This window comes from Zalophus californianus, chromosome 3 (assembly GCF_009762305.2).
Source record: "Zalophus californianus isolate mZalCal1 chromosome 3, mZalCal1.pri.v2, whole genome shotgun sequence".
Lineage (NCBI taxonomy): Eukaryota > Metazoa > Chordata > Mammalia > Carnivora > Otariidae > Zalophus > Zalophus californianus.
Genome location: NC_045597.1, coordinates 172,246,613 through 172,272,956, shown reverse-complemented (window position 1 = coordinate 172,272,956; position 26,344 = coordinate 172,246,613). Strand labels below are relative to the sequence as shown.

The following is a 26,344-nucleotide window of genomic DNA, read 5'->3' as shown; positions in this document are numbered from 1 at the left end:
GTATTATTTGTTTCAGGGGTTCAGTTCTGTGATTAATCAGTCTTACACAATTCACAGCGCTCACCATAGCACATACCCTCCCCAATGTCCATCACCCAGCCACCCCTTCCCTCCCAACCCCCTCCACTCCAACAACCCTCAGTTTGTTTCCTGAGCTTAAGAGTCTCTTATGGTTTGTCTCCCTCTCTGGTTTCGTCTTGTTTCATTTTTCCCTCCCCTCCCCTATGATCCTCTGTCTTCTTTCTCAAAATCCTCATATCAGTGAGATCATATGATACTTATCTTTCTCTGATTGACTTATTTCGCTTAGCATAATACCTTCTAGTTCCATCCACATCATTGCAAATGGCAAGATTTCATTTTTTGAGGGCTGCATAATATTCCATTGTGTATATGTATGTATATATATATATATATATATATACACACACCACATCTTCTTTATCCATTCATCTGTTGATGAACATCTTGGCTCTTTCCATAATTTGGCTATTGTGGACATTGCTGCTATAAACATTGGGGTGCAGGTGCCCCTTTGGATCACTACATTTGTATCTTTGGGATAAATACCCAGTAGTGCAATTGCTAGGCCGTAGGGTAGTTCTGTTTTCAACATTTTGAGGAAACTCGATACTGTTTTCAGAGCGGCTGCACCAGCTTGCACTCCCACCAACAGTGAGGAGGGTTCCCCTTTCTCTGCATCCTTGCCAGCATCTGTCATTTCCTGACTTGTTCATTTTAGCCATTTTGACTGGTGTGAGGTAGGATCTCATTAAGGCTTTGATTTGTATTTCCCTGATGCCCAGCGATCTTGAGCACTTTTTCATGTATCTGTTGGCCATTTGGATGTCTTTGGAAAAATGTCTGTTCATGTCTTCTGCCCATTTCTTGATTGCATCATTTGTTCTTTGGGTGTTGAGTCTGATAAGTTCTTTATAGATTTTGGATACTAGCGCTTTATCTGATATGTCATTTGCAAATATCTTCTCCCATTCTGTTGGTTGTCTTTTGGTTTGGTTGACTGTTTCTTTCACTGTGCAAAAGCTTTTTATCTTGATGAAGTCCCAGTAGTTCATTTTTGCCCTTGCTTCCCTTGCCTCTGGCGATGTGTCTAGGAAAAAGTTGTTGTGGCTGAGGTCGAAGAGGTTGCTGCCTGTGTTTGCCTCTAGGATTTTGATGGACTCCTGTCTCACGTTTAGGTCTTTCAACCATTTTGAGTCTATTTTTGTGTGTGGTGTAAGGAAATGGTCCAGTTTCATTCTTTTGCATGTGGCTGTCCAATTTTCCCAACACCATTTGTTGAAGAGACCGTCTTTTTTCCATTGGACATTCTTTCCTGCTTTGTCAAAAATTAGTTGACTATAGAGTTGAGGGTCCATTTCTGGGCTCTCTGTTCTGTTCCATTGATCTATGTCTGTTTTTTTGCCAGCACCATACTCTCTTGATGATTACAGCTTTGTAATAGAGCTTGAAGTCCAGAACTGTGATGCCACCAGCTTTGCTTTTCTTTTTCAACATTCCTCTGGCTATTCGGGGTCTTTTCTGGTTCCACACAAATTTTAGGATTATTTGTTCCGTTTCTTTGAAAAAAGTGGATGGTGTTTTGATAGGAATTGCATTAAATGTGTAGATTGCTCTAGGTAGCATAGACATTTTCACAATATTGTTCTTCCAATCCATGAGCATGTAACGTTTTTCCATTTCTTTGTGTCTTCCTCAATTTCTTTTGTGAGTATTCTATATTTTTCTGAGTACAGATTCTTAGCCTCTTCACTTAGATTTATTCCTAGGTATCTTATGGTTTGGGGTGCAACTGTAAATGAGATCAACTCCATAATTTCTCTTTCTTCTGCCTCATTGTTAGTGTATAGAAATGCAACTGATTTCTGTGCACTGATTTTATACCCTGCCACTTTACTGAATTCCTGTATGAGTTCTAGCACTTTTGGGGTGGAGTCTTTTGGGTTTTCCACATAAAGTATCATATCATCTGCAAAGAGTGAGAGTTTGACTTCTTCTTTGCCAATTCAGATGCCTTTTATTTCTTTTTGTTGTCTGATTGCTGTGGCTAGGACCTCTAATACTACATTGAATAGCAGTGGCGATAGTGGACATCCCTGCCGTGTTCCTGACCTGAGGGGGAAAGTTCTGTTTTTCCCCACTCAGTATGATATTTGCTGTGGGTTTTTCATAGATGACTCTTATGATATTGAGGTATGTACATTCTATCCCTACACTGTGAAGAGTTTTAATCAAGAAGGGATGCTGTACTTTGTCAAATGTTTTTTCTGCCTCTATTGAGAGGATCATATGGTTCTTGTTTTTTCTTTTATTAATGTATTGTATCACATTGATTGATTTGCAGATGTTGAACCAATCTTGAAGCCCAGGAATAAATCCCACTTGGTCGTGGTGAATAATCCTTTTAAGGTACTGTTGGACCTATTGGCTAGTATTTTGGTGAGAATTTTTGCATCCATGTTCATCAGGGATATTGGTCTGTAGTACTCCTTTTTGATGGGGTCTTTGTCTGGTTTTGGATCAAGGTAATGCTGGCCTCATGAGTTTGGAAGTTTTCCTTCCATTCCTATTTTTTGGAAGTTTCAGAATAGGTATTAATTCTTCTTTAAATGTTTGGTAGAATTCCCCTGGGAAGCATCTGGCCCTGGGCTCTTGTTTGTTGGGAGATTTTTTGATTACTGCTTCAATTTCCTTAGTGGTTATGGATCTGTTCAGGTTTTCTATTTCTTTCTGGTTCAGTTTTGGTAGTTTATATGTCTCTAGGAATGCATCCATTTCTTCCAGATTATCTAATTTGTTGGCATATACTTGCTCATAATATGTTCTTATAATTGTATTTTTTGGTGTTGGTTGTGATCTCTCCTCTTTCATTCATGATTTTATTTATTTGTGTCCTTTTCTTTTCTTTTAGATATGTCTGGCCAGGGGTTTATTAATCTTATTAATTCTTTCAAATAACCAGCTCCTAGTTTCATTGATCTGTTTTGTTCTTTTGGTTTCTGTATCATTGATTTCTGCTCTGATCTTTATTATTTCTCTTATCCTCCTGGGTTTAGGCTTTATTTGCTCTTCTTTCTCCAGCTCCTTTAGGTGTAGGTTTAGGTTGTATACTCGAGAACTTTCTTGTTTTTTGAGAAAGGCTTGTATTGCTATATACTTTCCTCTTAGGACCGCCTTTGCTGTATCCCAAAGATTTTGAAAAGTTGTGTTTTCATTTTCATTTATTTCCATGAATTTTTTAAATCCTTCTTTAATTTCCTGGCTGACCCATTCATTCTTTAGTAGGATGCTCCTTAGCCTCCATGTTTTTGAGTTCTTTCTGACTTTCCTCTTGTGATTGAGTTCTAGTTTCAAAGCATTGTGGTCTGAAAATATTCAGGGAATGATCCCAAACTTTTGGTCCTGGTTGAGACCTGATTTGTGACCCAGGAAATGGTCTATTCTGGAGAACATTCCATGTGCACTAGAGAAGAATGTGTATTCTATTGCTTTGGGATGGAATGTTCCGAATATATCTGTGAAGTCCATCTGGTCCAATGTGTCATTTAACACCTTTATTACCTTGTTGATCTTTTGCTTAGGTGACCTGTCCATTTCAGTGAGGGGGTGTTAAAGTCCCATACTATGACTGTATTATTGTCGATGTGTTTCTTTGCTTTTGTTATTAATTGGCTTATATAATTGGCTGCTCCCATGTTAAGGGCATAAATATTTACAATTTTTATATCTTCTTGTTGGATAGACCCTTTAAGTATGATATAGTGTCCTTCCTCCTCTTTTATTATAGTCTTTGGTTTAAAAGCTAATTTGTTTAATATAAAGATTGCCACCCCAGCTTTCTTTTGATGTTCACTAGCATGGTAAATGGTTTTCCACCCCCTCACTTTCAATCTGGAGGTTTCTTTGAATCTAAAATGAGTCTCTTGTAGACAGTATATTGATGGGTCTTGTTTTTTTAATCCAATCTGATCCCCTGTGTCTTTTGATTGGGGCATTTAGCCCATTTACCTTCAGGGTAACTATTGAAAGATATGAATTTAGTGCCATTGTATTGCCTGTAAGGTGACTGTTACTGTATATTGTCTCTGTTCCTTTCTGGTCTATGCTGCTTTTAGGCTCTCTCTTTGCTTGGACGATCCCTTTCAATATTTCTTGTAGGGCTGGTTTGGTTTTCGCAAATTCCTTTAGTTTTTGTTTGTCCTGGAAGCTTTTTATCTCTCCTATTTTTCAATGACAGCCTAGCTGGATATAGTATTCTTGGCTGCATATTTTTCTCATTTAGTGTTCTGAATATATCATGCCAGTCCTTTCTGGCCTGCCAGGTCCCTGTGGATAGGTCTGTTGCCAATCTAATGTTTCTACCATTGTAGGTTACAGACCTCTTGTCCCGACCTGCTTTCAGGATTTTCTCTTTGTCTCTGAGACTTGTGAGTTTTACTATTAGATGTCAGGTGTTGACTTATTTTTATTGATTTTGAGGGGGGGTTCTCTGTGCCTCCTATATTTTGATGCCTGTTTCCTTCCCCAAATTAGGGAAGTTCTCTGCTATAATTTGCTCCAATATACCTTCTGCCCCTCTTTTTCTTCTTCTTCTGGGATCTCAATTATTCTAATGTTGTTTCGCTTTATGTTATCACTTATCTCTCAAATTCTCCCCTCATGATCCAGTAGTTGTTTATCTCTCTTTTTCTCAGTTTCTTTATTCTCTTTCATTTAATCTTCTATATCACTAATTCTCTCTTCTGCCTCATTTATCCTAGCAGTTAGAGCTTCCATTTTTTATTGCACCTCATTAATAGCCTTTTTGATTTTGACTTGGTTCAATTTTAGTTCTTTTATTTCTCGAGAAAGGGATTCTCTAGTATCTTCTATGCTTTTTTCAAGCCCAGCTAGTATCTTTATAATCTTCATTCTGAACTCTAGTTCTGACATCCTATTGATTAGGTCCCTGGCAGTTGATACTGTTTTTTTTTTTTTTTTTTTGAGGTGAGTTTTTCCATCTTGTCATTTTGTCGAGAGGAGAATAGATGAATAAGAGAACACAATGCTAACAACAACCCCAGAAAAATATGCACTTCCAGAAAGTGGTAACTTTTCTGTTCATAGAATTGCTGCTATTCTTTTTTTTTTTTCCTGATTTTTTAATTTTTTTATTATTATGTTATGTTAATCACCATATATCACATCATTAGTTTTTGATGTAGTGTTCCATGATTCATTGTTTGTGTATAACACCCAGTGCTCCATGCAGAATGTGCTGCTATTCTTTTCTTCGATCTCCTGTTGAGTTTGTAGGTGTTCTGACTGGTTTGATAATTATCTAGCTGAATCCCTGGAACCAGATGAAATTTATGTCTCCTACTCCTCCCCTATCTTGCTCCTCCTCAGTCAGGGAGATTCGAAATGTGACACAGAGATACAACGTGAGCAAAAGCTGTTGGAAAAATGGCACCAACAGACTTGCTCAATGCAGAGTTTCCACAAAACTTCAATTTGTAAAAAATGAAATATCTGGATTTTCCTCACTTCAGCTGAACTCCCTCCAGCCCTGAAAGAACAGGGCATGTCGGAGGCTGTGGGCCGGCCTGTTCCAACCACTGCCACCAGTGAGATGGGGAGGGGCAGCAGGACTACTAGGCGGGAGCGCTCAAATGAATTTTATTTCTAATCAATGATGCATTTACTATTATTTATGAACATTTCATTCACACCAAAATATTTTAGAGTCCTTTTCCTAGTATTAATTTTTATTTATTTATTTATCTATTTATTTATTTATTTATTTGAGAGACAGAAAGTGCATGAGCACAGGAGCAGGGGTAGGGGCAGAGGGAGAAGGAGAGAGAGACTCTCCAGTGGACTCCCCACTGAGTGCAGAACCCAGCGCGGGGCTCAATCTCAGGACCCTGAGATCATGACCTGAGCCAAATCAAGAGTTTGATGCTTAAACGACTGAGTCACCCAGGAGTCCCCTAGAATTAATTAATTTAAAGCTAGCATGCATAGTAATATAAATTTTAATCTGCCATTAAACCAACTTAATATATATATTTATATTATATATGAACTAAATAGATACTTTTGGGATTCACAACCTTTCCATGCACATACATTTAAACCAGTGTTATGCTAATGTATATACTAAAGGCCCTATTCTGTGCTGAATTTCTTTTTTCTGCTCTCAGAGATACCATGGGGAATAAGAACAAAACAAAAAGAGCTTGCAACGTCGGGTAGAAAGGTTACCATCAGTACACAACTCTGTGCATTTAAGGCAGATGTGTAGAGGCAACTTCTCTTAATAAGAACAGTTTTACTTCCAATCATTAGTGCTTCAGTTTTTCATATGAGAGAAAATAAATAAGAGACATGTTTTCTGAGAACATTCAGTTATAGAACTTTCAGAGAGAGGGGGGGAAAAACATGAAATCAAGGGAAAATGAACATAAAATTTAGGTCACTGCTAAATTATTATTTTCTCTGTGGGTTTTTCTTTACCAGTTGCTTTTATATGCACTTCACATCTAAGTATTTAGGCTAAATGCATTTGAAAATCTTGCTTTTCCACTGATGCTCCATTAGCCTGAGTAAACTCTGCTGCATCAGGGTCCAAGCTTTTTTAAAGCAAGGAGGAGGCTGAGGGACCTATGCACTCAACAACAAATCATTCTGATTTTATTGTCATGTCTGACACTCTTTTCCCCCAGTGCCTTTTGACTTCTGCTTCATCAGAAGTCTAAATTTCTCCAACATGTGAAGTTGGTGTCTAAGACATTTGTAGCCTTTTTCTATAATATGTAAACCTGAGGACTTCTTGTTATCTATTCATATCTATTCAAATTAATTTGTCTCAGAAGACTAAATGGGGCCTCCTATATTGAATTGGATTGCTATTCCCACCATTTGTATGTTCATTATTACATTCCTTTATTGATGTTAGTCATGTGTCTTTTATGGGAAGAAAAATGGGAGAAATTACAAGTTGTATTTCTTTAGTGACCCAGGGACCAGAAACTATGGATATTTCTTCTCTTTTGTATAGTCTCCTGGAGTCCTTGTTTTCTTTGTTATCCTCAACAAATGTTGCTAAGAAAGGATATGGAGACCTTGTTTTGCATATCTCGGCATTTCTCAAATGACTAAAATCTGTGCTCAATAAGCCTCTGTGTTATATCTTTTCTTTCCTCCACCTACAATCCCTTTCTCTTCCCCTGCTCTTTCCCTATGCAAATAAGCCTGTTTGCTCTCTGAACAAAGGGGGACCCTTTATTTTTATTTTGACCCTAGAGCTACAGCCTTTTCTCCTCTTCATCTTCACATCCAAAGTTTTTGAAAATGCAGTTTTCACCTTCTGTCTCCATTTAAAAAATTTTTTTTATTATGTTCAGTTAGCCAACATATAGTACATCATTAGTTTTTGATGTACTGTTCAGCGATTCATTAGTTGCATATAACACCCAGTGCTTATCACAACATGTGCCCTCTTTAATACCCATCATTTCTTTACATCTATTTCCTTGTTGAAGCAACAGTGGGCTAGGAGTGTCTAGTTTTAGCACTGAAAATCCCATGACCCAAGAGATTCCTCAGTCTTGGACAAACTGACACAGCTGGTCACTTTACACACCTTCTCCTCCCATAATCTCTACCTCCAATCACTCTTCAAATTCTGAGAGCTGGGGCACCTGGATGGCTAAGTCAGTTAAGCTTGTCTGTCTCTGGCTCATGTCATTATCTCAGGGTTCTGGGATTGAGCCCTGTGTCCTGCTCCCTGCTCAGTGGGGAGTCTCCTTCTCCCCCTCTCTCTCTCTCTGCCTCCCCCCACCCAGCTTGTGTTCTCTCTCTCAAATAAATAAAATATTTAAAAAAAAGAAATTCTGAGAGTTAAACCTCTTGTCTTTAATTCATTCTCCCTCATTTTTTGTTACAGTCCCCCAGTTCAAATACCCATCCACTCATAGCCTGTTGTACCAGCTTCCTCAATATAACTGACTCTCTTAGTCAACTACTGTATTATATTAGCCTTCCTAAAAGGCAAATTTGATTATGCCACCCTGCTTCCTCCACATTCTAACAGTTTCCCTCTGAAACACTATAAAACCTGAGTCAGATACTTCATGATTTTGTCCTTTTCTATCTGAATACTCTTGCCTGCCATTTCTTTCTTCTTCCGTAAGCTCTATTCATACATATCATTATTCCTAGAACATGCTATTACAGCCTCGTATTTCTAGTGCTTTGTACATGCACTTCCCATTCCCGGAATCCACCCTTCTCAAGACTACCTGGTATATCTTACTTAAAATCCACATCTCAGCTCAAGCACAGACTCCTCTTGGAAGCCATCTGTACTCTTTCAGGCAGATAACAGTTCTCCTTGATTTCCTCCTGTACCTTATATGTCCTTCCATTTAAAAACCTATCTCACTGTATTAAGATAGTCTCTTGTTTCTCTTTGCTACAAGATCCTTAGGGAGAAGCGATATGTGTTCCCCTTTCATATTCCCTGTACCAGCAGAGTTTCTATCTCAATAAGTAATTGTTGAATTAATGTTTAATGAAGTAGTTGCATTATTTTTATAAGCCTTACATTTAGGAGGCAGGGTAGATAGGAGTACATAAGCAAGATCTTAGAAATAGGAACCTACTACCATTCTTGCACAATTACTTTATAAGTTGTACTTAGCACCTAAAGAATGACCAAGAGTGATTAGACTTATCAAAACCTAGAAAAAGGGCTAATAATTTGCTTACTGTTCTTGCATCCCATAAAGACAGGGATTTATCTGCAGAACCTGTGAGAAGAGTGTTGGAGCAAGGAAAAAACTCAATGCTGTTCACAGAATCTGTATGTCCATACAAAGTGCATCTGCATCTTTCACTGTATAGAGAGAAATGAAGAGTTCACATTTTAGGAGTTAGCACCTAAATGTTTCTTATGCTATCTACACAATGCTAATGAAGATAATTTAAGTATCTGAGGCAAAAAGTTGTTTTATAAATGGCAAAAATGTATAAGAACCACATTTTAAGGGAAAATTCTATAGTCACCTTATATCCTAAGCACTTTATAGAATTAGTAGCATAAAACTGACTAAATTTAAGTTACCTCAAATTTATAAAGTCACTTGGTAAAGCCATCTTTATATTGTGGCATTTACTCCTTCTCATGAAATGACTACATAAAAATTGTCCCCATCTAATAAGGGAATATACTAAGAAAAGAAAACAATGAAATGCAGTTTCATTTGTAGAAAATTTTCCTGCTATTTTCTAATGATTCCCGAAATATAAGTACAAAGCATTTCTTTAAAGGTTTATACTCCAAAGCCAATTATATTGAAATAATCACCTTTAACTATTAGGGTAATTGTTCCAGAAATGTAATTGTTCTCCATAGCTTTAAGGAGAGACAGAGAGACATTTTACAGAAAAATAAGAAGTACATATTTATCTTATTAAAATAGTATATCATTGGGGCACCTGGGTAGCTCACTTGGTTAAGTGTGTGACTCTTGATTTCGGTTCAGGTCATGATCTCAGGGTCATGAGATGAGCCCTAATTCAGGCTGCACACTGAGCATGGTGCCTGTTTAAGAGTCTCTCTTTGCCCCTTCCCCCACTCATGCACATACTCTCTCTTTCTCTCTCTCAAGAAAAAAAAAATAGTAGTAAATTATTACATTAAAAAGAAGAATTTAACCATAAAACAAAACAGGCAGAATTAAAGACATTGCTCAGTCAAGTAAATATTTTATTATTATGAGATATTCTCTAAAAGACATCCTAACAGTAAGAAAAAATATTAAAATTATGTTATTTTAAATTATTTTTTCACTTATAGAAAAGTATAATTAAAAAAGGAAATGAACAAATGTATAATTCCTCCCACTTTTCTTTTACCCACCTTCCAATTCTTTGAAATCATATGGTTAATATTACATCAAAAATCATAACACATATTTGATCAATAATCACAAATCTCATAGTTGCTTAGTGCCTCCCAACCCGTCCTCCCAGTTTTTATTAAATATATATTTAAATTGATCCTCTGCACCCATATCTTTTCTATTTTCTTGATCATTCAGTACTTCAAAAGCAATTTTAACTGGCTATAATATCTGACATCATCAGTTCTCAAATTTTTGTGAAGAAATGTTCCACTGTTTGTACCACAGGCAAAGTCTGAGGACAACCTAATCTCTCCTCCTATTTCTGTCCAACTACCTTTGTGGATTATTTGCTTTCTATGTGCAATAGCTCTCATAGGTCTTTCACAAACACTGCAGTTCAGAAATTTTATCATGGCATGACTTGATGGTAATTTCCATCTATTATTCTTACACTTCAGTTATTCTAGGACAGTCTCCTCCATTATATCTTTAGGTTTTTATCTTCCATTTATTTCACTTTTGATTTCTTTAGAAATACCAACTATGTTTTATTTTTAGTTTTTCTCTTTCTGCCTCCACATTTAACATTCTGTCTATGATACTTATATCCTTATATATATAGTTTTCATTTTTCACACCTTTTCAATTGTCAATTGTACTTATTTTTATTTGTGTATGTATGTGTGCGAGCCATCAAAGGCTTTTATGTTTTCTATTTCACTTATTTCCTGATATTTCTTAGTCTACTTTTCACATGTATGTACTCTCTTATAAAATCATAATGGAATACTTTAGAACTTTTGATGTTTTATTATATAAAATAAATTTAAAAATAGCATTTCTGTAATTTCTTTGAAAATACAGTGTGCTGTCTATGAATTATTGATAACTGTGCTTAAGTAATTCTTTATGCACTATAAGTTCTTTAGTAGAATTTAGTTTATATTAACTTATTCTTCCATTTTTGCAATTCTTCATAAGTTTGGGGTTGGTTTCTTTTTATTATGACCTATATTTTAATGGGATAGTTACTTGCTAAATATAAATGGTAGAAGGAGAGAAATTGGACCCACCTCTAATTTCTAATCAGATTTGTTGTCTTCCACAAAGACATCACCAAGTGTGTTAGTGGCTCCATCTTGGAAGTTCATCTCTCCTTCAGTTTTGTATTTTAAAGTATGGATGCAGCTTCTTGCAAAACCCCTTGAGTCACAAGCTCTGTATTAACTCTAAAGCTTCTGCCTCATTTACACCCCCCCACTTGCCTCATCTATGGCAATCCCCCTTGTATACTTCATCTAACAATAAAAATGTCCTGTTAGGATTTTTGTTTGCAACTATGATAGAGTAACCAGTACTGTACTTCCCACACAATAAATGACTATAAAGTTACACGACTTACATAAGGCAACTGTTTTCTGGCATTAAACTAAACACAGCACAAGACAGTAATCTTTGAGAGAAAGAAAAAACGACGTAAGCTCCATGACCCTCCTGACTTGCTGCTCGGAAGCACTTCCCTGCTATCAAATGTAGCAGTAGGATCCCAGTAGAACCAAAGTCTCAGGCAGACAAGGGGCAGTGAGGACAACTGGAGCTGCGGATATGCCTGGAATTTGCAGCACAGGGTATGAGAAAAGGGAACTCATTGGAATGGCAGTAGTTTTTATGGGGATTTCCTAGGAATTCTTGGTCAAGTTATAGATGGCAATTCTACAGACTAAGAGCAGAGATTTCCTGCTCTGTGTTTGAGATCTGAACAATGATACCAGAGTCCAGGTACTGCTAGAAGACACTGTATTTAAACCGCAACCAGAGTGTGAAGAGAACTCACTGGGCACCTCACAAGTTCAGCTGGGACTCCAGAAAGACCCCACAATAAAAGTAAGTGTCATCCTTATGAACTAAGTTCAAAACCAAAGTAAACTTGTCTTGCCAAAGAATAAATCCAAGACAGAAAGGGCAAAAATAATCTGCTGATAATTTAACTAATCACTAGGATAGAACTCACTACCTTTTATAGAAAGACCACCTAATATAGACTCCTTATAATTTGCCATTAATAACAACCAGCATGTAATTTTAAAAAAATTACTTCACATGTAAAGAGGTACTAGCTGTGACCCATAATCAAAATAAAATTTCAGTCATAGAAACAGATTCTGGGATGAATCAAATGTTTATAACAGAAGACAAAGATTCCAACCATCTATTATAAATATGTTTAAGAATAAAAAAGCCCAGATAGTTATAATGCGTGTGTGAATAAAGAATCTCAGAAGATAAATGGAGACTATAAAAAAGAAGAACATGGATGAATTAATAAGTATAATATGTGAAATAAAGAGATTATTGAGTGAGCAAAATAGCAGATTAGATATTGGAGAAAAAAAGGATTGATCTGGAAACAGCATGAACAAGAAATAAAAGTATGATTAATATTTTTAACCTCCTATGCACTTTTACTGAAATAAAGTCCTATCTGTGACAAAATTAAGCATTTCTATTTGTAAGTAGTTCATTACTGGTAACTTTTTAGAAGACTATATTTATTAAATAGAAAACATCTGAATATGGTATTTATTATTTTTAATTGAAGCATTTTGACTTATAAAGGATTATGCTTTTAACTTAAAAGATTTTTCTTAACATATACAATTTGTCATTACACTAAAAAGTCTCCTATTGCAAAGTTTGGTAGTATTTTTAAAGGCAAATACAACAGTATTACAAATATGGTTATATGTGTTTCATTATAGTGAAGATCTAACAAACACACATATACACAGAAAATGTATTGTTCTAGTCATGTGTATCCTTGCATATATGTATTATTGGTAAAACACTGTACACATTGACAATTTATATTCAGGCTTTGTTGCTCATTAAAAACTCAATTCAGCTATTTGAGGATATATTCACTTATGGTGGTGGGATAGAGGGAGGAACTCCTCAGTGATATAGCTCACATAGGTTCCCAGATGAAAAGGAAAAAACTGGGTCTTCACATAGTTAAAGGAAGAATTGCTCAAGGGGGAAAGAAATCTGCTCAGGAGTCACTGGTTTAAGGTGGGGCATTCCAGGCAGACAGGCTACAAGAGCAGGCTTGTGAGAGATTAATTAGCTGCCAGAGCAGGGAGCCCCATTCAGAATTTCTTTGCAAGGTGAAAATGGACTAAAGTGATGGAGCATGACAGCACCACAAGGGATGGAAATGATTTGTACATTTCTATCAAAAACATAAACACTGAAACTTGATGCAATTTTCTCTTGGTTGCCCTCTGCCGTTTTCCTATCATTTTTGTAGGAAGAAGTTAGTTCATAAGTGATAGCTCTTTATTTTTTTTCAAAGATTTTATTTATTTATTTGAGAGAGAGAGAGAATGAGAGATAGAGAGCACGAGAGGGAAGAGGGTCAGAGGGAGAAGCAGACTCCCTGCTGAGCAGGGAGCCGGATGTGGGACTCCATCCCAGGACTCCAGGATCATGACCTGAGCCGAAGGCAGTCGCTTAACCAACTGAGCCACCCAGGCGCCCGATAGCTCTTTATTAACTCACCTCCTGCTTTTCCTTTATTTCCTTTCTTCTCTTTCCTTGCCCCCTTGATTTAATTTACTACTCTGGTAACTGAATGTTAGTTCTCTGAACTTTCAGCTCATTGTAAAACAAAGTTATCTACTCTTCTAGAGCCCATACATTTCATTTAAAGTGTATTTCCTATACATATGCTAACTCATAAGAGGACAACATTTTAACACAGTTTCCCTTTGTGAGGCATTAAATTTTAGGGATTTTATTTCCTTTGTTGTGTTTGTTTTAGCGCTATTAATATTGGATATGAAATTGCGCCTTTAAAACTTCAAGCTTATATGAATTTACAGATCAACAAACTGTTAATGGAATTATAGAACATTTACAAAAAGGCAACAGCAATATATATCTAACTGAATATGAAGATAAAAAGTAAAAAAAAATCTATCCTTGTTTTAAAAAAGAGTACTGGAATTCATTATCTTATTAACCCTTAATAATACCTAGATTTTAAATAGTGTTTTTGTAATTAGCCAACATGCAATAATAAAATTTATCACAGGGCTTAGCTGAGAAATTCTTTAGGAAATACCTAAATCTAAGAATCCAACATGAGCATAAGTGATTAAATAGGTTTATTTAAATCTTTAGACTGCAATTCATCACATCTAAGTTCACTGAGGGATTCCTCCCATCCCTTGGTTTAGTTTTTTAAAGTTTATATATAAGCTATTTTAAAACCCACCAGAATTAGCATCTCAGCAAGGCAAAATCCTCCAGTGACATCCAAAATTTGACTTCAAAAGTTAACAGCATTTTAATATTGAGAGCCTTTTGTTTTATATTATTATAAATTGTATAAAATCCTTCATCATGCAATAGGTTCCTTGTGACCATGGAATTCAGCTGAACATTTAGTAGAGGGAGTGATATTTAAATAAAATCTACCAGGGAGTCTACCCGTAAGTCCTATCTTAAAGTTCACCATAACCTATCATGACATAATAATCTATCCTGTGGTCTGAGTGTCGGATCCAGGAAGGATCATAAATAGGCCATAGCTCCTAGACTAGGAAATTTCTTGGTCAAAACCCTTGACAATAAACATACAATCTGAGCCTTAGCCCTAAATGGTAATAAAACTCCACTCCATGTATGAAAACATAGGGCAGATCCCGGGCAAGCTCAAAAACTTGCAACACAGGCAGGATTTAGGGAATAGAAGCAATAGGCGAATAAATAAAAAAGGACCAGAGCAGAGCTGGGGATTCACTCAGAATACTCTCAAGTCCTCACTCAGATTTTCTAAGTAGTCAATTCAACTGTTTTTGCAAAGGGCAAGGGTGCAAGGAGAAGGTTAAGAGACTGGGGTGCACTGATAACAGTGAGAAAAAAGTGGAAGCTTGGCAGCACGTGGTAGTATACTGGATAATAGAAAAAAAAATAAAAATGGCAACTTGGGGCAAATTCATAAAGGCAAAAGCAAATACATATTTTTTTTAATATTTCAACAGTTCCTACATTTAAAATTGTAGTTTAAACTGACATCTGTTGAGCACTTACTGTTGTAAGCAATTTGTGTATATTAACAACACTGTGAAGTACTCTTGGCCCTCTTTATTCACAGATTCTGTATTTGTGAACTGTCTGCTTGCTAACATTTATTTATAACCCCAAAATCAATGTTTATGCAGACATTCACAGATGTGTGCACAGCAGTGGCAAAAAGTTTAAAGTCACTTGATGTGCACATTCCCTGCTGAGGTGAAACTAGGTAAAGCTCTGCCTTCTTGTTTCAGCTCTCCTACTGTAAACGGTGTTCTTTTGCAGTCTAGTTAGTTCCATATTTTTCACATTTTTGTGGGTTTTTTTGGGGTGATTTTGGTGATTTTGCTGTTTAAAATGGCTCCCAAGTGTAGTGTTATCAAGCATTCCTAAGTGCAAGTATTCCTGTGGTCTGACTTATGGAGAGAATGGTCAGATAAACTTTGTGCATGCATCAGCTGTATAGGGCTCTTGACTATTAGTTCAATGGTAATGAATCAAAAATACATATGAAATAATTTATCTTTAAACAGAAACACACAGAAAACTAGGTTACATATTGCTTAATTGACAAATCAGCTTGCAGGAAACTAACTCTGCGTTTCTCCTAGGTACAATGTTTCCATATTCACTAATCCGATGTTTTTGGTGTTTTTATAAGATATAGCAATCTTGAATAACAAGAACCAACTGCACTTATAATTTACCCAGTTTGAAGGTAAGGAAACCAAAGTATACAAAGTCTAGGTAATTTGCTTAATATCACACAGGTATTTAGTGGTGGAGATGAGATTTTTTTCCCAAACAGTTGGCTTAAGACTGTGTACTTTTAACCACTATCTACACAACCTTCCTCAATGCACAGCATAATGTTAAGTGAGGGCCTTGGTTATCAGCCATTGATAAAATTATACTCTGTAGGCAGAAAAATGTACCATATGCTTTAAAGATATTTTCATTAAGAAATAGTTACTATTCAAAATGTTCTAATGCTTAAAGGTGAAATATTCATTACCTAGAAAATTAATTTATATTAACTTATCCCCCACAATGCCAAATAAGTCAACTTTTATGGATTAGAAACATTTTAAACTTTAGATAAATGTTATCGGGTCTGATACAGTGGTCCACTGCAGTTGACTTGTACTGGTTTATAAGACAGTGGTATCTATATTTTCCTAATTCCACATTCAGTGGCTTCACTTTGCACCACTTGTAATTTGTCATGGTGGTAATATTTACACCATGGAAACTGGCAAATGCTACAAGTCAGGACTTGCATTTTTCTGAGAATAGGTTTATAAGCACATCACTGCCTGATGTTAATATCCTTAGCTTAGCCAGAATTTATTTACCTTTCAAATTTATATTAATTAAAGATTTCTTTAAAAACCCAGGTATCACCTCAATGCATGTGTTGAGTTTCCTCTACATCTATTTTATTTTTGTTTTGTTTTTTTCTTTATGTTTTAACCCATCACATTTGATACTGTGACTCATGAGAGTAAGGATGACTGTGAGAATGAACGTAATGCCACAGTTCTTAAGGATGCAGTAATAAACTATTTCTTTAGTAAACACTTGAACTCTTCCTTTACGTTCAGAGCATAGGTTTGTTGCCTGACATCAATACCTTCTAGGTCATTTGGTACCTATTACCCAGTCTAAACTGATTTACATATTATTTCCTCTGAATATTATTATAAAAGACAGAAAGAGCTAGAAACGAAATGTCACATTATTGAGTTAACTCTCCTGGTCTGGGATTCTGAAAAGTTAATGGACTAAAGAAAATAGTTACTTATACTTTAGAACTTATGTCTTATGATGTGGAATGAGGACAGCCAATAATTCATGTGCCTGAGAATTAGACCTGAATAAGAAGGAGTGAAAGCTCATACACTTCAATCATATGGTGCTGCTTCTGTCTTTTCTGTAGTTAGATCAGTTTTTAAAAGAATTTTTGCTTCTAAAATTTCTGACTTAAAACTATCAAATATCATATATATATATATATATATACACACATATATACACAAATGTCGTGTGTGTGTGTGTGTATACACGCACAAAAGGTCAACAGGGTCATTTTGAAGCATATCTTTCTTTAAAAAAACTAAACAAAAAAGAAAATAAATCAGCCTCAAAGATGATTGCGACTCACTATTAAATGCAAGCTGATCAAAATACGTAACATTAAATGCTTTAAATCTAAAACCACTTCTGAAATCATCTATTTAACTTCTCTCTACAAAATATATATATATTTTTATCAAAGTATAGTTGACATACCATGTTATATTTGTTTTAGGTGTACAACATAGCGATTTGCCTATTCTATGCATTACTCAGTGTTCAGCACGGTAAGTGTGGTCACCAATTGTCATCATAAAACATTTAAAAAATATTGATTATATTCCCTGTGCTGTACTTTTCATCTCTGCAACTTACTTATTTTATAACTGAAAGTCTGTACCTCTTCACGTATTTTCTCCATCCCTCACCCCTTCCCCTCTAGCAGCCACCAGTTTGTTCTCTGTATTTATGAGTCCATTTTTAATTATTTTGTTCTTTTGTTTTGTATTTTAGATTACACATAAGTAACATCATATGGTATTTGTCTTTCTCTGTCTGAATTATTTCACTTAACATAATACCCTCTAGGTCCATCCATGTTGTTGCAAATGGCAAGATCTCATTCTTTTTTTTTATTTTTTATTGTTATGTTAATCACCATACATCATTAGTTTTTGATGTAGTGTTCCATGGTTCATTGTTTGTGCATAACACCCAGTGCTCCACGCAGAACGTGCCCTCTTTAATACCCATCACCTGGCTAACCCATCCCCCCAACCTCCTCCCCTCTAGAACCCTCAGTTTGTTTTTCAGAGTCCATCGTCTCTCATGGTTCGTCTTCCCCTCCGACTTACTCCCCTACATTCTTCCCCTCCTGCTATCTTCTTCTTCTTCTTTTTTCTTAACATATATTGCATTATTTGTTTCAGAAGTACTGATGTGTGATTCAACAGTCTTGAACAATTCACAGCGCTCACCATAGCACATACCCTCCCCAATGTCTATCACCCAGCCACCCCATCCCTCCCACCCCCCACCACTCCAGCAACCCTCAGTTTGATCTCATTCTTTTTTTATGGTTAAGTAATATATATATATAACATTTCATTTCTAGCTCTTTCTGTCTTTTATACACTTGACTTAGCCAAAAGGCCGAGAAACGATCTTTCTGTCTTTTATAATAATATTCAGAGGAAATAATATGTAAATCAGTTTAGACTGGGTAATAGGTACCAAATGACCCAGAAGGTATTGATGGCAGGCAACAAAAAATATATATATATATAACAAAATATGTATATAACTATATGTTGTGTGTGTGTGTATATATATATGTGTGTGTGGCAGTAATTTCTAGGCAGTAATTTCTAGGACATCAGCCTTAGCAACATAATTATGGATGAAACAAAAGCAAAAATAAACTACTGGGACAATGCCAAAATAAAAAGCTTTTGTACAGCAAAGGAAACTAACAATAAAAGAAAAAGCAACCTACTAAATGGGAAAAGATCATTTGCAAATGATATGTCTGATAAGGAGTTAATATCCAAAATATATAAAGAACTTAAGACAAATCAACACCAAAAAACAAATAATTACATTTAAAAAAATGGTCAGAGGACCTGAATAGACATTTTTCCAAAGAAGACATACAGATGGCCAACAGGCACATGAAAAAAATATTCAACATCACTAATCAGCAGGGAAATGAAAATCAAAACCACAATGAGATATATCACCTCACATCAATCAGAATGGCTAGTATGAGAAAGATAGTAAGTAACAAGTGTTAGAGAGAATGTGGAGAAAAGAGAACCGTAGTGTACTGTTGGTGGGAATGTAAATTGGCAAAACCACCGTGGGAAGCAGTATAGAGGTTCCTCAGAATACTACAAATAGAAGTACTATATGATCCAGTAATCCCACTACTGGGATTACTCCAAAAACAAAACAAAACGAAACACTAATTCAAAAAGATATATGCACCCCTATGTTTATTACAGCATTATCTGCAATCACCAAGATAAGAAACCTAAATGTCCAGGAACAGATGAATGGATACAAAATTTTAACATAATATAATCACAAGTAACCACACTGATACATTTGAATCTTATACTTCTTTTCCTTCCCCTGTCAACTTCCTGGAAGAGATCTATTCCAAAAACCAGATATCAGGAATGGTTAAAGTTAATGGCGAAAGGCAAGACTTTTAGACACAGAAGTTTGGCTCTAGGAGAATAGGGATGCCAGTGAGAAGAACAGAAAGTAGATAAAGAAGGGCTGAAATGAAAGGAAAAAACCCTTAGATTATCCAGGGATTGGATTGTTGGAGAAAAGAGATTTCGGTCCAGCTGTTTCTTTACGCTCAGAGCTTTCATTCAAAGCTCAGTGTCTTCTGACCATAAATAGGCGAAAACTAAATGGACACAGAACACCCATCTGTCACATCATCCTGTTATTTCCTTCACTGAACCAATCACTAGGTGAAATTAGCTTGATTACTTATTTATGTTATTGTACCCTCTCCCCCTCATCAGCCCTGACTAGAGTTATACACTCCGTAAAGACTCTGGCCTTATCTGTCATGTTTAATGAATACCAGAGTAGGTACTCAGTAAGTATTTATTGTTATTAATGAAACTGCAGATCTTCATGATCTGTGAAGAGATACCATTACTTCTCAATACTTAACCCTTAGTCTAATATCCTTCCCGTTCACCTAAAAATACTGATTATGTTTAAAAATAAACTTACTGAGGTTTTGTGGATTTCAATTACCTTAGAAGAGAAAGAATTGTGTGAGCAACACAAATGATCTAAGAATTAATTCCCCCCTGAAAAAGCTATAGAAACATCCAGTATTTTAGTTTTTATTTTGTCATGTAAAAGTAGAATTTAGTTAGGCTTAAACTTCTGATCTTAAATCACAAGCTTACCCTTAGGAATGAAAGCTTCTTAAAAGTGTTAAATTGATAAATCTTATGGTAACCATCCTTGATGGTATCAAGTTGATGGCCCTATTTTTCCACTGCGTTAGTTTAAAATGTCAGTAAAAATAATCATTTTTAAATGTTTGAATGAGGATAGAACCATAGGTAAAGAAAATGTGGGGAAATATTGTAAGCCTATCAGTGGACCTTCAGCTGTGCTACAACATGTCTAGTACACAATGCTCCTCAAAACTTTATCCTGTTGTTGCTACCATCTTCTGTCCAGAGTGGCTTGATATGAAATGGTGAAATGAGTTTACTTTTGGAAGTTCGGTTCCCCATTAGTCTCTCTCTTTCTGCTATGCCTACCTTTCTGAGTTAAACAAAAACAAAAACAAAAACCTCTTATGGTGATACTTCTCATAGAGTCATTTTTATTACCTGAGGGTGAATGGTATGGAACTATCTGTGCACTCTCTTTCCTGTCCCTGGTGTGTCTTACTATTCTCTTCTTCCTCTTCAGTAAATTCTATAACAAGTGAAAGCAAGAGTGAAAGATGGGGATTACTGGCAGAGGTTATGTGAAACTCTAGAAGGAATACAATTAAACCCAGCTTGAACTTCCTAAGTCAGGATACATTTCTTTATTAATATCCACCCTAGAAATGAAAATTCTGGAAATGGTAAACACAATTTAAATAGGGATCATTTCTTCTCAATCTGTCCAACTTTGTTTACCTAAAGGCCTAATGGATGTTCTCCCTCTCCAGACCCCAAAGCTTTCTGCCCACCAAACAAGAATATAAAATACATAAAAATTAAAAAAAAACCAGGCAAAACTAGAAAGGGCAAATAGCTTGGGAATAACTCATAAGAGAGCTTCCTCATTACTTTCTCTCATTTTAAGTACCTCTGATTCAATGGCTAGAATACAGCTGTCTTTATTCAATATCTCTTTATACTGAGTACAGTATACATTCCAGATTTTGTATAATTTTATATTTTCAATAAATAAAATACATCAAATATGTCTTAAATGTGATTTACTTTCCGTGTCTGTAAAATAGTTACATGAATGATGTACAAGTCAGACTAAATTTTTTTTGTCAGAATTTCGTAACTAGGTATTTGTTTAAAATTGTATTTTGGAATGAATTTCTTTATTACCAGTGTGTCTGGTGATATCAATGCGTGAAGTTATTTCTCTATGACAGTATAATTTATTGAAATATCAAGCCATACTTATATTACTGGTATTTTCCCCCTTATCCCTCAGTTTAAGCAGGGAGACTACTTTGGTAAATCCTTGCCTCTAGAATGTTGGATGGACAGAGAGCAGAAACTACTTGGAATCAAAGGTATTTCTTATTGCTTTTAAAACCTTAAACTCGAGCTAGTATCTCTGAAGGGAAGAAGCAGCTGTTGGACAACTTCTAAGGAAAAGGAGAAAGAGTGAGAAGGATTCCCTTGAAGTGGGAAGGGGGTTTAGGTGCTTGTGAGGCTCTGTGAGAAGGAAAGAATTTTGAATCACTCCATTGCAGTGCCTGGAAAAGGTGGCTAGATCTCAGACATGGTCACACGGCTCATGTGGCAGATTGGGTCCCAGGCTCAAGGCTCACTCTTTGTCCAAAAATATTCCATGCATGACACCAAAGTAACATACATCACTACCAAACTGGGGCTTTGAGCATCCCAGCAGTAGGCTGATAACCAATGACTAGGAAAGCCTCCTTATTACTACTGCTGAGTAAGGTCTTGGGACCTTCTAAATATCATAAAAATACTGTATAAAACCACAGTAAAGCCTTTTCTTTATTCTACATCCAAAAGCAGTTATTCTAGTTGCAGGAATTTTAGTCCATATAAAAAATATATAAAATAGTAAATTGCTGGGAAAATAAATATTCAAGGTTTGCAGGACCTTGTAATATCCTCTAATTGTATGATTAAATAATTGTGTTTAGATCTGTTCTTCATTATGGAAATAATTTACCTCCACTGATATCTTTAAACAAAGTGCATCCACTTTCATTTCTTTTATACTGTAATTGTAATATGAAAAGCAAATTTATAAAGGGCACTTAATAAAAGTAGCCATGAATGTGTAAGCAAATCAGTAAGGTCTGTCTCAAATTGGGTGAATGGAAGCAGATGTTTTAATAGTAGTAACAGTAAATATTTTCTATTTGCACCTTGTTTTCTAAACAACTTAAAGTAACTTATTGTCTTTCTCTGAAATATCTAAATAATAGCTGGATTAAAAGAGACATAACCTGTAAAAGAATCTCTTGTTTGATCTGTAACCAACAGGTTAATGAAACTGTGATCATCCTGTTGATCAGAAAGGATTAAATATCATGGGAATGATTTGATGTAGCAGATTTTAAAAAATATTTTAAAAGAATCTGTTTTCTTACCTCCACTTCATTTATTCAATGGCCTCTATTTTTAAGTTCTCTCTCTCTTTTTTAAAGATTTTATTTATTTATTTTAGAGAGAGAGAGCACAGGCAGCAGGGAGGGGCAGAGGGAAAGGGAAAATCAGGCTCCCCATTGATCAGGGAGCCCACTCACAGCTCAATCCCAGGACCCTGGGATCATAACCTGAGCCAAAGGCAGATGCTTAACTGACTGAGCCACCCACATGCCCCTAAATTCTCTCTTTTCTTGGGTCATTCACTTACTAGCGCATTAAAATATGTCACCCAGTGTATGTTCTTCACCATTATTACAATGAATTATATATTATGTTCCATATTAGGGCTCACTGCATTTACCACCACCACAATGGCTACTCACACCTCCTCCCATAACACCTCCCAAACACTGAACTATATTAATGCTTTTAAATAAAACTATTGTCTCTAAAAAATATATTAAACCATGTTTGAAAAAGGACACACATGTTTTCTTTATTTTATAACACCATATTGCACTAACTTTTCTTAACCTCCATCTGCTAATACTGCATCAAAAATTAATTTGTTAGTATCTAAGTGTTGTTGGAAAAGTTCAGCAGCGCCCTACAGATTATTATAAAGATATATCATCACCTTGGTTGTATGATAGAATGTCACCAACTTAAAATGAGAATTATAAACAGAATGACATTTGTGTCTGCCATCTACCTTGTGCTTTTTACCTCTCATATGTGATAATGTTCAAATCAGGGACAGGACTTTTTAGTGAGGACCCATATACAAATACAGTAAAATGGCCAGCTTAAGATATTAAAAATGCCAGTTTGTTTTATGAGGTTATAAATAAGTCCTATCATGTCTTTATATTTTATGACCTCTATTTTATTCCTTGATAGATTCATATATGACATATCCAATTATTCATGTCAAAAATTTAAAACTACCAGCATTTCAATAAGGAAGCACATACTATTATTTATTTTTTTTACTGTACTTTATCTTTGGATTTTTAAACAAAACCTGGATTTTATGTGAGAAATCATGGTTTTTCTATTAAGCATATCTTTCTTAAATAGTGATATAGATATTTATGGGGTCAGTATTTCTTTCACTTAAAGTCAGATGTCCTCTGCTTTTTGGCTTGGTCCTGGGCCTGAACTCAATATGGGTACAATTTTCAGAATAAAAATTGGGATTGAATACAGTATAGGCTCTGGGGAAATACCATTAAAATTACGCTTTGAGGTGTTTAGTTTTGAATGTCTATTTTTCTTTTTTTTTAATTTATTTGACAGAGAGTGTGAGTGAGCACAAGCGGGGGGGCAGCAGGCAGAGGGAGAGGGAGAAGCAGGCTCCCCACTGAGCAGGGAGCCCGATGCGGGGCTTAACCCACTGAGCCACCTAGGCACCCCTGAATGTCTATTTTTCTTAAGAACAACCATAATCAGCAAATTATTTATATTTATGAAATGACACAATCACAACAGTCTTGTTAAAATTACTTCCAGCTATTCCACTAAAGTATGTCAGTATATCAGTATGGCAGTATCTTCTGCACAGTGTGATTGGGCTATTGACCTTGGTGCTTCCTCTTCATAAGACTGGGTCAGAAAAGGCTGATTCATGTCAGGCAATCACTTCCTCACAAATTGCAAAAATAAATAAATATGCCTTCTATATCTTCTGTCCTTTGGGTGTTAGCAGCAGCTGTTACCTGCAGGGTGTCCTTCTCCGTGAGCTGTCTCTTAGCTTTGTGCTGAGCACACTCTTCTGTTTAAATGAGGCAGTGAAGCAGCTCAAGCCCTGCTTGCTTCAAGCCAACACGATCTGCTTGTGCCTGTCACTTCTTAGCTTATTATGTTGCTGTTAGTTTTGCTTGAAGGATTTTGTTCATCCTTTGGGTACAGCCACCCTCCTTCAGATAGCCACATAATTATCTTCTCATTCAGGTGCCATCCATTTTCATTACATGACTGGTCAGCATCGCTGAAAGTTGATAGGGGAGACTCATATGCCATTAGACATCTGTATTATCAGGCCAACTTTAATGCAACTTTGTTTTATCATTTACACATAGCATCATTTATACACAATATAAATATCAGTCGACGCATATATGTGTATCGATTATTCCCAACAAATCTTGATTTCAGGCTTATACAATTAGTACTTCTCATGTTCAGCAAAATAACTTACTATGTAATTTTTGTACCTACTAATTGGTATTTGTCCACTTAATTACATCATACCATGATTCTTAATTCTATGAGATCTAGCAGTCCCTTTGAAAAACAAACCTACTATATTGAAATGAAATTAAATATAATAATAATTTTTAAAAAAATCAATATACTCGCCTAACAGTAATGGAAAAAGAAATAGAAAGTAAGTAATTTGTAACAAAATAATGTGTTTTTCAAAAATAAATGCTCAGGCCCAACCAGATTAGGAGACATAATGATGGAACCAAGAAGCTCACACCTAGGTATAGAATTATCATGGTTGTCACTGCTATGAATGCCAATTGTTAAACTGTACTATCTAGGAGACTCAAGTTCTAGTGGTCTTATTGCTGCGAGGTAATTTCTGCAATGGTAAACAACTTTTGGTAAAGTTCCGATAAAAATTTAGTTAAATAGTCCCTTGATTTACAAAGTAGTTGGATTTCTGAAAAACAGTATGTACTAAAACTTTGTAAGTAACGCTTTGTGTTTATTTTCAATGTGGAGTTGGATTTCTAGAGAAAATTAAAATGTAAAAAGGATATTAACAGGTTTTTTCTTTCAACTTCATCGATCTACATAGGGACATTTGGAAGTCATGTGGTACACAAAAGAATTTTTTTCATTGTGCAGGAGTGCCCTACTCAGCAAGATGTATGGCATCCCTGTCCCCACACACTTCATTTCAACTGTGCCCGTGAATAAACGAAACAAGAAAAAGCACTCTGAATTATCAAAATGTTTGTTTGGGAGTGGTACTACCCACCACCCTGGTGAACTGCTGACTTAATGACTACATTGACTTTACCGTTTATTGTTATTGCTCAATGCCTTGCCCAGAAAAGGAAACTTTAAAACCTATCCATTGAAGTTTCCAGGAAAGCCAATTTTATATTTATTATCGCTCGCCTTTAAATCACTCTAAAATATAAACTGGTTGCCACTGGGTGTGTGATTCATGACTGTTCCAGTTCCAGTAGTCGGAGTTTTGGGAGAAGAAATTGGCAGAGCAGCCTGAGACAAGGAAGGAGAAACAAGAGGACCAAGATGGGGGAAATATATGGAGTCAGATGAAGAAGTGCAATGGGAGGATGCCAAACACGAGGTGGGAGCAGGGGATTTAGAGAAGAAAGAAGCTGAGCAAACCTTCCATCTGCTGCCATCTTTATTACGGTATTAGTTTTGTTGTTTCCATCAATCACAAAAAAGTGCCTCACATAACAAACTATACAGCTGTTTTAGAAATTCTATATAGGGTATCTTTTGGAGTAGCTTCTCAGAGAAATTATGAATGGATAAATTGCAAAAAAAGCAATTAACCTCTCAGCTTTTAACATGCTGTTTCCCCCCAGTTAAATCTAGTATGCTGACTAAAGAAAATTTATCACCTATATTCAAATAAAATAATATTCAAGTATAAGTATAAATCACATTTCTAGGCATATTATTTTTATATATTCTGAAATTTGGGACCATATATATTTCTAATGACTCTTACGTCAAGGCAAGAGATGAAGATAACAGAAATGTAAAAGGGAAAGTACTCAGTTTAGATCTGGCACGTTTCTAGTAAACAAAAAGAACATACCATGTCAAATCCTTTTTCAAATAAGGCAAATTATTTAATAACTCATTAATCATGGGAATAAAAGAAGAAAACTATTCAAAATAAACGGTTCTTCTAACATCCTGGGTAATTGTTGT

General features: G+C 35.7%; 1 protein-coding gene across 4 annotated transcripts in view; it reads right to left on the bottom strand.

Moving 5' to 3' along the window:
• SPAG16 (sperm associated antigen 16) overlaps positions 1-26,344 on the bottom strand; it is a 968,000-nt gene that overhangs the window by 382,942 nt on the left and 558,714 nt on the right. For all 4 annotated transcript variants that reach the window (XM_027589886.2, XM_027589888.1, XM_027589889.1 and 1 more), the window contains one exon: positions 8,776-8,902. In XM_027589886.2, coding sequence (XP_027445687.1) covers positions 8,776-8,902 — 127 coding nt within the window. The remainder of the gene's footprint in view (positions 1-8,775; positions 8,903-26,344) is intronic.